This window comes from Pocillopora verrucosa, chromosome 13 (genome assembly GCF_036669915.1).
Source record: "Pocillopora verrucosa isolate sample1 chromosome 13, ASM3666991v2, whole genome shotgun sequence".
NCBI lineage: Eukaryota > Metazoa > Cnidaria > Anthozoa > Scleractinia > Pocilloporidae > Pocillopora > Pocillopora verrucosa.
Window position 1 is genome coordinate 16,506,468 of NC_089324.1, and position 17,692 is coordinate 16,524,159.

The 17,692-nt window shown below is 35.7% G+C and overlaps 1 protein-coding gene and 1 long non-coding RNA gene across 12 annotated transcripts in view; one reads left to right on the forward strand and one right to left on the reverse strand.

Moving 5' to 3' along the window:
- The window catches only part of LOC131794629 (uncharacterized), a 28,153-nt gene that overhangs the window by 4,667 nt on the left and 5,794 nt on the right, over nucleotides 1-17,692 (forward strand). Inside the window, exons 1-12 of one of the 3 annotated variants that reach the window (XM_066160232.1) lie at nucleotides 1,306-1,497; nucleotides 1,660-1,683; nucleotides 11,348-11,535; nucleotides 11,694-11,771; nucleotides 12,385-12,456; nucleotides 13,177-13,250; nucleotides 13,495-13,584; nucleotides 14,241-14,409; nucleotides 15,094-15,209; nucleotides 16,313-16,494; nucleotides 16,850-16,956; nucleotides 17,491-17,638. In XM_066160232.1, coding sequence (XP_066016329.1) covers nucleotides 1,463-1,497; nucleotides 1,660-1,683; nucleotides 11,348-11,535; nucleotides 11,694-11,771; nucleotides 12,385-12,456; nucleotides 13,177-13,250; nucleotides 13,495-13,584; nucleotides 14,241-14,409; nucleotides 15,094-15,209; nucleotides 16,313-16,494; nucleotides 16,850-16,956; nucleotides 17,491-17,638 — 1,283 coding nt within the window. In that variant the 5' untranslated portion in view covers nucleotides 1,306-1,462. Of the gene's footprint in view, nucleotides 1-1,305; nucleotides 1,498-1,659; nucleotides 1,684-11,347; nucleotides 11,536-11,693; nucleotides 11,772-12,384; nucleotides 12,457-13,176; nucleotides 13,251-13,494; nucleotides 13,585-14,240; nucleotides 14,410-15,093; nucleotides 15,210-16,312; nucleotides 16,495-16,849; nucleotides 16,957-17,490; nucleotides 17,639-17,692 lie in introns of those variants that run through there. The other 2 variants (XM_066160230.1, XM_066160231.1) reach the window with 2 other exon arrangements.
- Nucleotides 1-17,692, reverse strand: part of LOC131794667 (uncharacterized) — a 39,238-nt gene that overhangs the window by 3,340 nt on the left and 18,206 nt on the right. For 5 of the 9 annotated variants that reach the window (XR_010715980.1, XR_010715975.1, XR_010715979.1 and 2 more), the window contains 6 exons: nucleotides 15,264-15,336; nucleotides 13,465-14,449; nucleotides 13,083-13,148; nucleotides 12,362-12,450; nucleotides 6,134-6,348; nucleotides 4,272-5,815 (listed from right to left, as the gene is read on the reverse strand). This is a non-coding gene — a long non-coding RNA (uncharacterized lncRNA). Of the gene's footprint in view, nucleotides 1-4,271; nucleotides 5,816-6,096; nucleotides 6,349-12,361; nucleotides 12,451-13,082; nucleotides 13,149-13,464; nucleotides 14,450-15,263; nucleotides 15,337-17,692 lie in introns of those variants that run through there. The other 4 variants (XR_009340998.2, XR_010715977.1, XR_010715976.1 and 1 more) reach the window with 4 other exon arrangements.

Below are 17,692 nucleotides of genomic sequence, written 5' to 3' on the forward strand. Positions count from 1 at the left end.
CTTCTCTCTTCATTACAGTTTCTAATGTATCATATGATTGTAACAAAGTTTCAGTATGACCTTTTGATGCAAGTCGGTTGAATATCTAATTTGCATTGTAAACACAGAGCTCTTCCGTGTTAACTATTTGTGTTCCTGCTCTCTCTATTAGTTTGCTTTAAACTTCCATAATGGACTTCTAATTGTGATGCAAGAAACTTCCTCTTCAGTTTTGAAAATGAATTTGAAGTTGATGTATAAAACTTATGCTTATACACCTTGTTCCTATTTGGTTTTCATTTCTTAATCTGCAAGTTATCTTAGTTTAAAAGGTTAAAGCTGCTATACAGTGTGCTAAACCAAGGACATATTTCATCAGTTTGAACAGTTTGGTGAAAGTTCATATTTGTTGTACCTCATCGCTATTTTCAGTGACTCTAACCACCTAATTAAACTCTGTTTTGCATGAAAAAAACAAACATTTTCTTTGTAAACACGATAAGAGGTGGCTTTGCGATAGCTTAACTTTCATTTCTCACAAGTTTGAAATTTCTTTTTAAGAGCGTCGTTAAAACTCAAGCTCAAATTTTTTCACTTGATCGAGAGATTGTCATCAGGTATAGCACTCACCCGTTTCGAGAGAGAAAACAACTGGGGTTGTTGACATACGCCAAATAAGCAAGTTTTAACTCTAACCCGATCCACTTAAGATATTGTACCATTGTATTCAACAAGTTAAATTTAGAACACCAAGAGTTTGTAGAACCCATTAGGAAATTCATCGACTCGTATCAAATATTCGGACTTGCGGGGGAGGAGGGGGTCGTGTAGTTGATTCGGAATGTTCCGGTTTTACATCGATCAAAAGTAAATATTTGCATTTGCTATTCTTTACCTTAAATCGTTGTGTCTTAAACGGAAGTTCTTGCATTCAGCTTCAGTTAGGCGGTTTCTTTCCGTATCGATAACCTACATGAGTTGTAACAAATTAGTCGCTACCGGCTTGAACCTGTTTTGACGCCGCTCTTCCTAACAATTTCACACGCTATTCAAGTCCATTGCATTGTTTTCTTGATCACCGGAAACGTGTATTGATGTTGTCTTTTGTTTCTTTAAGAAAAAAAAAACACCCATACATCTTCTTTTGTAGAAAACGCAGCAAATTACCGCAGATACTATGGAAATCAAAATATAATAATCACTTTCGAGTATTATGGGGGTCGTACCCCCGGTGTAATTATCACGTGATGTTGGCGGAGTCTCGCGACCAATCAGGTGATGTTTCTGAGAAAAAAATGCGCATAATAATTTCTCGTCAGACGATAAACAAGCGCCATCTTGATTTTGTTGCTCGTAAAAGGACCTTGGAATTGTCGTTTTCATTGGAGATGATCTCGTGTTTTCGACTGTTAAACGCCCGCTAAGGTCTCAGAAGTTTCTGATTAAGAGTATTTGGCTGTGTTTTGGGACAAATTGGTCAGCGATGCCGCCAGTGAAGCGCTTGGCGCAAAAGCCGAGGTATGTTGCAGCGAACCTAATGTCGACAGGGTATTGGTGAAAATTATATGGCATTCATCTCGATTAACTGTGGGAATGCCATACTCTGGTGTAATCGGTCTGGAAAAGAGCAGCTTTAAAGGGAAAAAAACACTGATGTTGCTTTTGCTCTTTCTTTTTCAGATCGAAAAGCACGGACAACTCGAGGTAAGGTTTAAACATGTATAAACTTTTTGTAGTATCTCTTGTTCTTTCCGTCGATTCTTGTTCTTACGGCGACGGACACAGCCGTGTCGCGCCGCCGATACAAGTCAAGTAATCAAAAATGAGCCTAGTTCTCTCAATAATGTCAGCTGTGTTGAAGCGATTGTCAAGCATTAGGTAAAAAGACGGGAATCACCATAAACGGAAATTGGAGGCCGTCTGTTTGCAAGTGTTTGCGTGTGTTTCAAGATTATCGAGAGCCGTATACAATAACTACATCGGTCCCGCTAGATTCTTTGGAGCTCGTGAGGCAGTAAAAAGAAGTTACGCGGAAGGCGTTGTGTGAACGAAGTGATTTTTGCTTTTAAATCAGCAGCGTTTGACTGTGCAATGTTCATGAGAAGTTGGAATTTGTTTTCTTCGTGCAAACCTTGTACAACGCACCAAAGACTGCAAAGAAGTGCCGTGAATTAATTACCTGCGGACATCAATATATTAATTTTCAAGGTTTTTGTGAAACGTGTCTTGTCTCCTTTGAAATTTGTCGCATCGTGTAACGACTCAATTGACCAAGATTAAATTCGATGCGATCTCGAAATTATCCCGGAATTTAGAATATCTTTGTTCGATTTAGAGGGCTTTCGAGCGACCGCCGCTCGTGCACTGTGTTCGATTCACAACAACTCGAATCTCTATTCCATTCTTCAGAATCCTTGATCACGCAAACCTATACCGTTTCATGAAAATTGATATATTCGCCCTCAAAAAATAATGCTAGCCTTCTTTGTATTTGTATGAGTGGTTTTGAAGTTTGAGATGAATTTTCGGAGTGCTCTTGGGCTGGCTGAAGAAATCATGTTTACATTTAGTTTGCTCCGTTGGTTAAGATGTCTGTAGCTCCTTTTCAAAAATTGACAGCTGTATCGTGTCGGTTTATTGTACAGAAAATTTTTGAATCTCTTGTGTAAGCCGGGTTCTTCGTGTGTGCGTGACTAAATGAAGAACCTTTTGTAAATCAAAGAGAAATCGGAGAATTTAACTACAAGTGATATCAATAGTTCGTAGAGCAATCTTAACCATAAAAGATGTTGAACTCTTTCGCTTCGCGTGGTGTGAAAAATTTTTGACGCTTGTAATTAATTACAGGGCACTATAAGGTTAACGGTATTCTTCATTCTTTTATTTTTCTAACAATGAGAAACAAATGTCTCGCGTTTTATGCCTTGATTAACTGTCGTGTTAATGTTTCTGTCCGTAATTCGGTTGATCATGTTTTCCTAGTGCCAACCAGGGCAATTAAATTTGATCTTCGTTTGGCGCACTTTTCCCGTTCCTTTTGTATATTTTACAATGTGTAATTTTAGTTGTGGAGTTCTGTTCCTGTTTACGAACCTGATTTGAGAGTTTATTCTTCTATTTTTGTAAACTTTTGCACGTGCTTTGTAAAAACTTTACTTCTGTACGTATGTTAGATAATGTTATCGCACTAGATATGTCATGTATAGCAAGGTTAACTCCCACTCAAGGATGCTCTATGTTCTGATGAAAAATAGAAAATTTTCATATTGTAGTACAAGTAGGGGGCTTGAAGGCACGATTGGAAAAAAAAAAAAAAAAAAAAAAAGATTGAGCTGTCATTTTTTTAATCCAGCCCATTATTAAAATTAGCATTGACTTGGTTTAGATCACCACATGGAGCCAATATCATCCCATTTGTTTTGAACACAATGCCATTATCAGGTGTATGCAAAAATATTTCTTGATTGCCGTTAACATCCCATGCTTACCGCCACCTATGGAAGTTTTGCAGTTCCTAAAATCTTAGCCAATAGAAATTGAAATAATGTCTACTATGTAACTATCGCATTTCATAGCTTCTTGGTATCAAGAGGTAGTCATTATTTGATGATCAGTTGTAGATGGATTGAATCAATTCCACGTGGTCAGCTCCTCTGAGAAGCATCTGTTTCTACACGCTGTCATCTCCTTGCTTTAATTTGTTTGATATCCCCAGGCCATCAAGTTATTTTGATTTATTCTCCACAAGCAGTGATTGTTGCACAGGTTGTTCTATTAAGTAGAGGAAACACGTTTATATAACCTACCATGCTGGTACCTGTTTCAAGCAGATAAACGCTGGGCAGAGGGGGAAAAAGTTGTAAGACATTTCCAATCATAGATTAATATGTAGTTTGTTTCTCTCTTGCTAATTACCGGACATGGACATGGTGCATTTATGTCTCTTAAGAGGATTGTCCCACAGTAATATCATGGTGGTGATTGGGACCAAGTAAACTAGCTCAACTGTTTGTGTCACACCTCTAACTTTCCGAAACAGTTAGGCCAGTCTTAAGACCAGTGCAAAATAGAAAAGCCTTCATTATTTACAAAAACAAATTTACCTGTCATAATTTTTAAATCTAGGAAAGACTAAGAGTCACAGTGTCGGCATCTGTTAGAAAGGTGGTCATCAATCTCATTGCAGCCAATTTTAGTGCAATCAATCTAAGTGGGGGTTAAACATGGAATATTTGCCTTGTGTGAATATCACAAGTAACTCCACTTTTTTTTCTTTTTTTTATTTTCTTCAATCAAATAATATCTTCCACAGAACCCTGGCTAGCTTTGAAGTATCCATTCTTGGTTAAGTACTAATGCAAAAATATTGTGTTCCAAAAAATTGCCATTTTTTATGGTAGGAGTCCCTTGAATAGACCCATTAGTTATATTAAAGTGTTTTGTTTTAATTACCGCAGGAGTCTGTGTGCTTGAAATTATTTATGTGGGTTTGTTGAAGTAGTCTACATGCATCTAGATTCTCATTTTTACAGTGTTACATCCTGTTGTGACAGAATCATGGGGTGTTTTTTGCATCATAGAGGAAAAAATTATTCCCTTCCATCATGAAAAGCTTCTTGGTTTTGCCTAACAGTATCATCAAGTTTTATGGCAGCACTTTCAGACAGTTAAGTAATATGCATATCTTTCAGACAAAGTCGCTTGTCTGTGTAAGCCTCCTTTAATAGGCGGGAAATTAGAAGATTTGTAATCTCCACCAGGTTTTCACACAAGCAGCACGCAAAGAGTTTTGTCTGCATGACAAATAAAATTAAAGATGTCACAATGTATCTTGCTTGATATCAACCATACTTATATCATAATAACATAAAAAATTTTTACAATTGAAAGAAATTGATATTTCCTCTTGTTTATCTGGTAAATTCGCCAGCTAACATGTATTGCTTCCTCAAGGTTTACTACATTTTATATTGTGTATCTACATAGCAGAATCATGCATAAAAAATGGTGTTTATGGTATCAACAATGATTTCAATAAAAGCTGGTTATCTGTGGTATGCCGCCACCCACAAGATCTCTCCGCCGTCTCTTTACTTGCAAGTTGGCTTTTGTAATTGGGTTTTGCCTTATGGCACAGCAGTATATTATACCATAGGCAGTTGCATATGAAAAAAGTTATCGAAACCCTGGTTTCATGTTAACTGAACAGAAAGTGATACAAATATAATAATTTCGAACACATCAGAAAACTAAGCTGTATTGTTTCTGTTTTCTTAAATTTACTGGGAAGTATGAGCAAAGCAGTGTTTTTATGACTTGAAGTCTCAAGACTCTTGTCTAAGGAACATGGGACATTCATTTCCACAAATATTCCTTGAAGGAAACCATAGCAAAAGCCTCAAAGGATTATCCATTTGTGCTTCAGCTGCTAATTTCCCTGTGAGGCAAACAACTGTTGTTGTTAATAAGTAACATATAACATCTAACTTTACTGAACAAAGACAGGGAACATTGTTTCTAGGTGACACTGAAGATCGAGTTTGTGCACAGTAATCCAAGGCAAGGCGAGGCAAACCAAAACAGATTTCTCTACCAATGATAGTTATCCTTTTTTTCCTTAACCTCAGAATTGAGTTTTCTTAGCTTCTTGGTATCAAGAGGTAGTCATTGTTTAATGATCAGTTTTAGATGGATCGAGTCAATTCCACGCGGTCAGCTCCTCTGAGAAGCATCTGTTTCTACACACTGTCATCTCCTTGCTTTAATTTGTTTGATATCCCAAGGCCAAGTTATTTTGATTTATTCTCCACAAGCAGTGATTGTTGCACAGGTTGTTCTATTAAGTAGAGGAAAGTTACTGTTAGATTCTATGTGAAAGAGAGATTGACACAATGTCAAATATTCCAAATCTGGTCATTATTGATCAAATTAGACTAGAAACCCATTAATCACATTCTAACTGTAACTTGAGAGATACATGTCTCTGGTAGAATGCTGAAAAAGCCATTCTTTCAATACATTTTTTTTCTGATGTACTTGCATTTTGTATTTATTTCTTGGTTGCTATAACAACCCCACATCAGGTATTTGTAATCAAATCACACACAATCCTTCAGCTTAATTTTGATGGTAACTGTTGTTTATTTAGACTTACATTTAGAGAAAGGTCTGTTAAAATTCTATAACAGTACTGTGTTTCTTGATAAAAGCCTGCAGATACGACCAGTATTCAGTTCTCCACATTTTCCCACTCTATCAGCTGTAATTTGTGTATTAAGGATCAGGGTAAAGAATATGCCCTTTCATATCCATATTCAAGTATATTTGGTTGTTTTTTCCCTTGATGTACTCAATTGGACAACTTTGTTCCTGAAAATGACAAATTTAAAGAGTTGAGAAGTATGACTGTACACAATAATAATCCTTTTACACTGTAGCAAGTTACTTTATTTTCAAATCAGTTTCTTCAGTCATATATTGCACTGTTGTTATTTGGTTTTCAGTTTTGTAAGGAATCTCTGATATTTGGTCAAATTGGTGAGTTTTTTTAAACCAGTATTAGTTTCAAAGCTTTTCAACTTTGACCGTAAATGTTTTGTTATGCATAAATTTGTGAATCATGATCTTGAATCCACTGAAGCTGATAAAATGATTGTTGCATGTACTTTACATGTACATGGCTCTGGGGAAGAAGGCTGGAGAAGGAAAATATTGCAGTTACAACTGCAGCCTTTAGCAGTCACTAAAGGTAGTCGAATGGTTGTGAAAAATTTCAAACAGTTTTGGCAGTTAGGTTTTTTTTTTTTATCATGTACGTGTTCATGTTCCACTTCTTTGCTGACCATTACACTCGTACAGTTTCTATAGAAACGGATCACGTAAGTTTTGTCTAAATTTTACTCCTCAGCGAGGTTGCAGTAATTTATCAGAACATTTTATCTGAATGAAATTCTAAATAATCTCAGGGATTGTACGTTTTAACTTTTTTTGGCTCCATCTAATTTTAGAGAAGCTTTTTTTGAATTGTGCTGAATTTGCATTCATTCTTATTGCTTAAAGAGCATGACTGACAGGGGAGAAAGCACATTGTTAAATGAAAGTGTGCTTTCTGCTTCATGGTCTCTTTTGTTCAGAACTGTCATCACCAAATGAACATGAAAAATTGATCAATTCTTGTCAAGCATTTTTGGGGTGGAAAGTTTAGGAAAAGAAAACTTACATGCGATAGTTTTCAAACAAAGTTGTTCATCTCATGAGAGCCATTTACCTTCTACCTCTGTCGTGACGTTGCTTTGTAAATCCACTTGAAACTTTTCAGTTGTTGACAGCAGAAAATTTGAGAAATGTATTCTTACTGCAATTAATTCTGAACACCGAGTGCTTAGTATCTCTCTTGGTTTTGTAGACAATGGTGTCAAATAATCAAGGTTTCATCTAAAGTTTGTGGTATTATATGGTGACCTTCCACAAATATACCTTGTATATTTTTGTATCAATAGAGTGGTTATTTTAGTTGTTTGAAACCAGGATGGAAGGTGAGCTTGCTATTTCTTCAGCACAATGTCTCATTACCACAAATATTCATAGCCAGGAGGCATCCATGAATATTAATTTTAACAGATAGCATGTGATGTTTTATTTCATCAAAGACATGTTAATGAAAGCAATCTGCAAAACATGATTTGGTTTGTGGTGAAAATACTGCGGTTCACTTGTACATTGTATTGGATGAGATTGTACTAATTTTAAATCATCTTTAAAACGAACAGTCCACAATTATTTTTGAGAGTTGTGTTGTAACTGTTGTGGAGACATCACGAAATATTTTTAAAGCTCAGTTGTTTTCTTGTACGGATGTTTGTTCACATTGTGTAGAATGATATCTGGTTGTTAGATTTAGGCCAACTTGTTCAAGTTGAAATTTTTTTAAAATCATTGTTTGCATGTACATCTAGATTCCTCTTTTACCCTGCTGTGACCGCATCACTCAAACATCCACATTTGAAGGTCTGAAACAATAGCTCTATGGCTATTAACTTTGTAAATCAATTATCCAGTGAGTTAAAAGGCTTTATGAACTGAATATATTCATATTCCTTTAAATTTCCATTAGTAAATACACGGTGTAAGTTTGGAAAATTACAAGCCCCTTTTTCTTACTGCAGGAAAATTGTGAAAGCAGCAGAATGTTTCAAACTTGAAATTTGAACATCCATGTTTGAAGGATTGAAACAATAGTGCCTTGGCCATTAACTTTGTCAATCAGTTATCCAGTGAGTTAAAAGGCTTTGTAAACTGAATGGAGTAGAGCTTCATAATCCTTTAAATTTCCACTAGTAAATACATGGTGTGAGTTTGTAAAACTACAAGTCCCCCATATCTTACCACAGGAAAATTGTGAAAGCAGCAGAATGTTGAAAATTTTTTACAGGTTTCACCATTAGCCATAACAGGCTATTTGCTTCTACTTTTTGGTTTAGGTAAACTCAACCCAGCTTTGCTACATTTTTTGGGAGATATACATGTAAATGTTAAAAAAAAATTAAGTGATTCAGACACTCATTGAGAATCTTTAAAATATAGAATGTGCTCTTTAGTAGATCTCAGGTACTCTGAGCCACAGGCTCTATTTAATTGCACTCTCTTCATTGTGATAATGAAACAAAGCACTCTCATCTTATTTCGTGTTAGGCTGAAGACCAAAATTAAAAGTGACAAAGGGCTTATGCTTGAATCATCAGCTTTTGAAACTCTTTAGTGTGGCCATTTACATTTTTAACTCAGTAATCAAACCAAGTTATTTTGCTATACCCCTCACCAATGTAACTGCAAAATTTGTTTCTTTTTTTTTTTATAAATTTACCCCCCTAGAGGCTTAAAACTGCCTCTTGGCCTTCTTATGATATGTTAATGTAAAACACAGTTTCTAATATTTTGTATTGGTTAATTTTGTTTATCTGGTGTGTGTGGCCCAACAATAATTAAGAGGAAAGAATCTGGCGGCATTCTTCATGTTTGTTTAGTAACCATTACTTCAAAGCATGTTTCTTTTGCTAGCCTGTTTCGACCACAACTGTTGTTTATTTTCTCTGTGAGGATTATGGCAGCCAATGAGGGAATTAGCAGTTCATAGTGAGATGTTTCCCTTTGACGAATTTTAAAGTCTTTTTTCAATCTCTTGTCTCTTTGATTGGTGAGTTTCATTGAAACTCTTGTTTGTAATTCCAAGTGGATTATAAGGCAGTTGTTAGGATGGATTAAGTTTCAGCTTCAACACATGTTGATTGCAAATTCATGCAAAATTATGCATGTCCTTGTGGTCAGATTCATGTTCTACACCTTGTAGGCTAAAGTCATGCTTTTTTTACTTTTCCTATTTACACAAGAAGTGATCGCATTTGCTTTCAGCCGCTTCCTGTTGTGGTTATCTCCCACCATTCGGTTTCTTTGTATTTTGTGTTATCTTCAATTTCAACTACAAAGTTTTTCATGACCTTGACAAGGACATTGAGTGCCACGCTGAAAACTGTATGAAGAACCCTTCGAGTTTTTTAATGTTTCCTAATTTGTTAATCAGAGGTGCTATAAGATAATTTTTGTAATAGGAAAATATTTTCTTTGTCAATATAGTAATTACAGAAAGTTTTTATTCCTTTTTCCCTTTTTGTGTCAAGTACAGGCAGTATTCTGTTCCCCAAGGCAATATGTTTCACTCATTAACTTACATGTACAGGTATGACCTTGGATGGCTTTTCAGATTCAATGAGGGGAGCTAAAACAAAAACCATTAACAAAGATAACCATTGAAAAAAAATTCAAAAGACAAGTACTTAGCATATCTTATGAGTTTGAAATTTGCATCATCATGCAACTGATCATCATGAGTTTTAATGATTGTTATTTTTTGTAAATATCAGAAGCAGTTCTAACTAGTATTCAATACATTTAGAAAGCAATTTAAAGGCACCTCTAGCCTTTCTTTCCCATAAGAATGTTAGTTAGGTTAACGAAGCTTCATTGCTTTATTGTTTTGGTGGGTTTTGGATGAGACGTGACCTAAACACAAATAAAATATGCTAGATATGTAAACACATATCTTATTACATGCACTTGGAGTCTACCAGATTTATTAATTAATAACCATTTACGGCGTTGAAAATAACCATTCTTTATGTCTCTTTTGAGAGAAACTTGAAACTGCTGGAATTAAGTTGAAAACAGATTAATCTAGGTCCTTTAATCTTTCCTTATTAGGAAACTTTCTGATCATGAAATTATGATCTGTTTTATTGAAAGTAACCACTACACTTCACCAACATGTGAGAGTTGCTCAATGTAATTAGTCTTGATTGGAACTTTTTGTAACATCAAACAAGTTGATTTTCCTTTTTCTTCCTCAAAATGAAAAACCTTTGTGTGTAACTTGACAATTTTCTACAAAAGCGTTTATTGATTGTACGTGCTATTGAATAAAACACCCACCAAACATGTGCTCTTTAGTTGGGAGTAAACAGACAGGTATTTAATTAACCCTTTAGCTCTCATATCAAATATGTAATTCTCCTAACTGTCAACCATACAATTGTTATAAGGTTAGTCTGGAGAATATTAGTATTGAATCAACTGATTATCCCTATATTGATATTTTTCTTTATTCTCATCACTTGTCTGGTTGATATTGTATTGATATTGTAAGGAGAAATTCTGTCTTGGTCACTCATGAAAGTTAAAGGGTATATATATATATATATAACTAACTGCAGACAGTACTGTTTCGGCCTTCTGGGCCTCATCAGTGCAGTGCTGATGTTAGGATGGAGGTAAGGCCATATAGCCACCCCAAGTGATCTCACACATGTGGGATCATCTAAGCCATGCGAGAGTGCTCAAACTAGAAAAACTAGTGAGCATGCATAATGCTAGCAGCAACGACTCATCCTAGTAGAGTGCTCAATTTGGACATGAAAGCAAAGCTTTGTATGCCAAAGAGCTATATATATATATATATATATATATATATATATATATATATATATATATATATATATATTGTAAAATGTGTGTTTTGTTTGTTTTTTTTGTGAATTTAATTTTCAAATCTAATTCTGCTCTTTTATGTACAACTTTTGGCTTTTGAAGAACCCAATTAAAAAAAAAAAATTATAATAATTGCATCACAACTAATTAATTGTATCAGTGGAGTTCTTGCAAAATAATTTCTATTTGCATAGAGGTTCTTCAAGATCAGAAGAAGAAAATTAGAAATTAAAAAAGTGGCTGTTGTACCATTTTGAGCCTGTGCTTATTATAGCTAAGTTGTCTTTTACCAGGGTTCTGCTAACACAAGAATTTTTCTGTTGTGTTTCAGAGTTGTTGAGCTTCGTAAAGAGAGATCTCGAGATGCCGCAAGGAGCAGACGCGGAAAGGAAAATGCTCAGTTTGATGAGCTGGCCAAGCTCCTGCCACTACCCCCTGCCATCACGTCACAACTGGATAAAGCTTCCATTGTTCGTCTTACAATCAGTTACTTGAACATGAAGCAGTTTGGCAAGAGAGGTAGATAAATCACTTTTGCCTCTGTAGCAAAATAACTTTGTGCATTGCTTTACACAGTTTGGCCAGTATGTATTAATTGTATGGTAGCCCTTGATAGCTGCTGAGACTGTTTGCAAGAGAGCACCCTCAGCTCACTTATTATCTTGTTATTTTGAAAGGGAAACGTTTTCGCCTGGGTTCAGAATGCTCACAGATGTCTGTGTCATCTGCATCACCCATGTCAGATTTGGATGGAGGTAATGAGATCTTCCCTCCCTATGCCAGATTCATTGTAGCTCTTGAGATCCCAAGATCTGACATTAAGTAGTTTGTGTTTATAGACAAAACACTTCATTCTCTTGGTGCTCCTCTCCACCAAGGAGTATAAATGGATACCAGTGAGTTGTCAGGGAAGCCTGATGAAATAATGGGGGGTAACCTTGTAATGACTTGCATCTCTTCAAGTGGAGAGTAGTAATACACTTAGTTGCTTCATGTTATGGAAACTGGGGTTCTGCTCTGGCTGTTCAGGGTGGGGGAGGGGAGGGGAGGGGGGGGTGATTTGGCTTGAGTACATTCTTTACCTATACCTTAATTATAACTCTTGTTATCACACAACAATACAGTGACTTTTAAGCAGGACTTTAAAAGTGCATTGCAGGGTTTTCATTAAATAATGTTGTATGAGGAGGGATTTTATTTACATGGGAATTTAACCCCAAAAAAATTTTACATGTAGGTCATCAAAATTAGGCTGAAGAATTCTTTGTTGATGTCTGAAAATTCTTTCATTTCGGATGAAAAAAGAACACCTTGCCTTGTTGAATGAATAATGTAAAAAGCTTACTGTGTTATATTATTTTCTTTTAGAACTTCATACAGAGAGTCCCTCTCCACCTTCTTCCATTTCTTCTCCACCAGCTGTTGCTAGTACCTCTACAGGTGAGACAAAAAGATAGATTAAAATAAAAAAAAAAATTGAACAGTTGCACCATGGGCATCTGGTGTCTTATTTTTCCTTACAGTTTCAGCCTTGATTCAGATGTTCAGGTCATGATAGTAATGGAAAGGGTCACCAATTTAACCCTTAACTCTTAACCCCTTGTTAATAATTTTCCTTACTGTCTGTCATTCAGTTCTTGTGAGGTTAGGTTGGAGAAATTGGTATTCGTCACTTGTCTGCTTGATATTTTATTGATGTTGTGAGGAAAAATTCTCTCTTGGTCAGTTAAAGGGTTAAAGAGCTCATGATTGTCACATACATGTAAAGGGAACATTGTGGATGTTGGGGTGTAACTGGTTTACAAATGTTGCTGTAAGAGAATAGATTTGATGAAGAGGTGAATAAAATGAAAAGTAGCTTCAGGGTTGAATTAAAAATAGCTTACTGAACCGAAGTCTACTTATGGTTAATGTATATGCAAGTGGTGCTGTAGTTGGAAGATTCTGCATGTTAGTTAGAGTGTTCTCTGATTTTGAATGCTTAATGAGCATCTTATAGGTTACTTTCTCTCTCACTTTGTCACAACTCAAGTTTTACCAAATTTTGATACAATCAGGATGGGTACCTTGTATCTTCAAAGAATATTCTTCTTTTTTCCGTCATCAATTTCTTCATTGGTAGATTTCCTTGTCTGAAATTTTAAACTCTCTTGTTGTTAGGTTCAGTTGTGCCATACGGCTCAGGAATCAATTACGGTGATCTTGCTGCAAACAGTGGTATATTTTTGTTGCAGGTAGGTATACATAGGGATGTTAAACCTGTTACTCCCACAAATGAATATCAGGGATTGTGTTTGCTTAAATTTGTGTAGTATTGAAAGCTCACTGAACATGAATTTTTCTTGAAGAAAGCACAGAGGAAAGTTGATTTGTAAATCATAGACTGAAGGATTTTGTCCAAGAAATTCTTAATTTCTACCACACATGAGATAGAATGGGTTTTCTTACCTGTGCTTATCATGTTTTATTCTTCATTAGGCATTGGATGGATTCCTGTTTGTTCTTTCCAGCGATGCAAAAGTCCTCTATGTTTCAGAGACTGTGTCTGTTCATCTTGGACTGTCACAGGTTGGTGTCTGACAGACACACCTATAGTCAAACAGAGAGGTAGGCAGGCAGACAGTCAGACAGACAAATTCTGACAGGTATAGCTTTAGTCAGACAAATAGATAGACAGACAGACAGACAGACTGACAGACTTGCTGAGAGGAAGACATACAGGCTGTGAGGTAGACTGATGGTGGGCTGAGAGGCAAGCAGATAGTAGGCTGAGAGACAGATGGGTAGAAGATAGACAGACATATAGCGAGTCAAGAGACATTCATTAAGGGGGCCAGTGTAAGTGACTCCTGCTAGATTGCTACATTCTGCTTGCTGTCTTTTATTCTTATGAAAAACAGGGAGAAGTTAATTTTGCTTTACTCTTATTCCATAAACCCTTTTAGATGATATACCTATTAGCACACTAGTCTTCAAGGTTTGACATTGACAGGGAATCTAAAATGGATTATTTACTACCCTTGGGCGAATATCAATACACTGTCTAATTAAAGTGTAAATATTCAAATAGATCAGTTGAAGGATGTTAAGTTACTTAGTTAAAATCTTGTATTCTCTCAACTTATTCACAAGGAATTGAATAGAAGTTAGAAGGGTAGAAGACATAAAAATGTCAAAATGTTTCTTAACTTAAAAGTGTGCATCTTTCCCCTTTCCTTCTTCAGGTTGAACTGACAGGAAGCAGCATGTTTGGCTACATTCACCCAGAGGATCAACAGGATCTTGTCAATGTGTTGCAAAATGCAAAGGAAGAATTGGAAAGCAATGGAAACTGTACGCCATCATCATCAGGGAGATACACAGATGATATTCCTTTCTTTGGAAACCAGCCAGGTAAGAAGAGCAAACATCATGGTGTGTTAATCAAAGGAGTCTTGAAAATCGAAAACCAATATTGATATGACAGCCAGTTAAAATGAAGAGTTAATATCATTCACATGTAGCCAATGAGAAATACATTGAATTTAATGAATGGCTATCGATATTGGAGAAATTCAATTCACTATGTTTTGTTAAAGTGTTGTTCAAGTTTGGCAACTGATCGGTTGAGAAGATGGTTTTTGAGGCCATTTTTTAGAGCTTCATGAAGCAAATCCATCATTATCCTAGATTAGTTTTGAAAGTGAATTAAGAATCACTCTTTAACCCTTTAATAGTGATGAAAATCTGATTTCTCTGTACATAATCACTACTAAATCATATATGAATATTTTGAGAATACATGAAATGATCATCCACTCAAGAAGCCCTTGATTGTTAAACAAATTCTCCTTGTCAGTACCACAGGAAATGTATAGAGAACAGTATGGAGAATATGCATACTGATGTTAGGGTGTAAAGGGTTAGGGGGACTATTTATGATTCTGGTGTTTTTTTTTTTTGTTTGTTTTTTTTTGCATATGTGTGAACATTTCTTGGGTTGAGTCCGCCATAAGTGTAGCTTATGTCTCCTCTGTAGGTATGGGTGACTATGTATCCCTGAACAACTAAGTAAGTCTCTATTTGCATTTTTTTCAGGTTTTCTTGATGATAGTGGACGGCCCAATGCAGAGAAACCAAAATCATTCTTCTTGCGAATGAAGTGCACTCTGGTCCGCAGAGGAGGTTCTTACACCAAATCATCTGGTTTCAAGGTTAGTTGGGCTGTGTCTCAATCAGTTATTAATGGATGACATAAACATGCATACCTTTTCATATTGTTGTTAGGAGTCTTTCAAAATCTGGTGCAATTTCCAAAGTAAACCACTTGTCTGAGTATCTCTGAAACAGAGGGCCAGAAATACAGTCAGTCTGTTACAAAGTATGCAACCAACTAGAAACATATTCACTCTGAGAGTGATTAGGATCTAATTTCTCCCCCAACATCACTGTTGAATAAGCCATAAAGGTCATGAGAATGTTGGAAATGATTGCAAAATAAAGAAGCCCCAGACTGTCAAACAAATTCCCCCAGTCAGTGCCACAGGAAATGTCTTAAAGATACAAATGTAACAGGGCTATGAATATGAATATTATGTTGGTGTGTAAAAAGGTTAAGGGGACTTTTTAAGACAACAACTAAAATTGAAATATCTGTTATATATTGTTGTTTTTATCAGTATTCATAAAATGATTTTCATGTCATTATTATAGAATACAGTGAACACTGTGACTTGATTCTGGGAATCACAATATTGTTCAAAACTTAATAGGCTAACTATCAATGACTGTAGATATATGAAAATCATATTTGTGAACTGTGGTTTAAGAAATGAATTTTAAAGCTATCAAAGAGATCACCAGTTCAAATCCTATACAGGCCTGAATTTTTCAGGCCCTATTTTCACCACTGCCTTGGTAGTACTCTCTGGTTCCACAGGTAGCGTGAAATGAATGTGAAAGTGATCCTCGCAGTAATGAACTTGACTTGTTATAGGCAGTAGTGAAAATAAGACTTGCCCTGGGAAGATAGCTTTCAAATTTATTTCACGCTAACTACAGAACCAGAAAGTAATAATTATCGCAATTTTAAGTGTCTGAGTTTATTTTTTTCTTGTGCTTCATTTGCTTTAGAACACAATAGAATTTGATGAGTACTTCTGGTGTTTGTGATTTTCTGAATTTCCCAGTCACATGAATAAAATTAATTTCTTTTCTTTTTTTTTTTTCTTTTTTTTTTGCTGTGTGATGACTTTTGCAGGCGCATGTGTCACATGACAAGTCTTAATATTGACTGTGAGATATTTATCTTCTGTAGGTTATTCACTGCATGGGAAGAATGAAAGCATATTCTGCTGGTGGCCTTCCTGGGCCCAAGTATGCATTTGTGGCAATTGGACAACCACTGCCTACAATGAACATCAATGAGTTACCACTGGAGTGTAACATGTTTGTGAGCAGAGTAAACATGGATCTCAGAATTGTTTATTGTGAGGGAAGGTATGTATGGGAGGTTATGTTATGTTGAATGCCATTGCTGCATGTACTTCCATTGTGATGTGTCATTGCGAAAACCTAGGGAATGATGAATCTTTTCATGTTGTTTCAGACAGCCTTTACACAAATTTTATAAAAGAAATAATAAAGATTCTTTGTTTACGCTCTCTGATAACTGAGTCCAAAGTTATCTACCTTTTTTTTTTTAGCAATTTTGATATACAACTACAGTTAACTTAAAGTAGGAAAAAAGGTCTAGATGGAGTTGGGAGTATAATTAAAAACTCTGTCTTAAATTGGCAAATTGTACTAGATGATAAGTTGTTTTTTTTTTGTCTTCTTCTTCTTCATCTTGTAGAATTCACAAGTTTATGGACTATTTTGCCCGAGATATTGTGGGGATATCAGCATATGATTTCTACCATGGCAATGATATTGCTATTATCCAGTCACACCACGCAAAATGTAAGGAGTAACTTTTAAACCTCTCTTTGCATTAAAATTGCTAAGTTAGCTGACAGGTATTTTAGAATCGAAAAACTTATCAGCTGTTGATTGGCGTCCTGGTTAAAAGAAATAAATAAGAAGAATAGAAAAAAAGGAAAAAAAAACCTTTATCAAAGAAACCTGTTAGGTTTTTCAGCCTGTCCCCTCTGCTAACTATGTTTACAAGATTTTATTCTAATTAACAGCAACATAGATGACCCTAAAGCCACCAAAGAATAACGAATTGTTAACCGTTTCACTCCTCAAGATCCCATTAGTAATTCTCCTTACTGTCTGTCATACAATTCTTATGAGGATACTTATGAGAATTTCGTATTGGATCAACAGAAAATTCCTTAATTCATATTTTCTTTACTCGCACCACTTGTCTCCTTGATATTGTATTTTTTTTTGTATGAAGGAATTCTGTCTTCGTTATTCATGGGAGTTAAAGCGTCACCTTTCTTAGGCATTGATTGTAGTTACTGAAACAGTTAATTGCTTTCTCAACAGTCCTAACAAAGGGTCAAGTTCTTACCAAGTACTATCGCTGGATGAACAAAAATGGCGGCTGGGTTTGGATGCAAACCAAAGCTTCTCTTATTCCCCATCCAACAAATCCAGAACTCAAACAAATGCTCTGTCTGAACTACATTGTGAGGTAAATACTTCATACATGAACATGAACATGAACTCTCAAAACTTAAATGAGTTT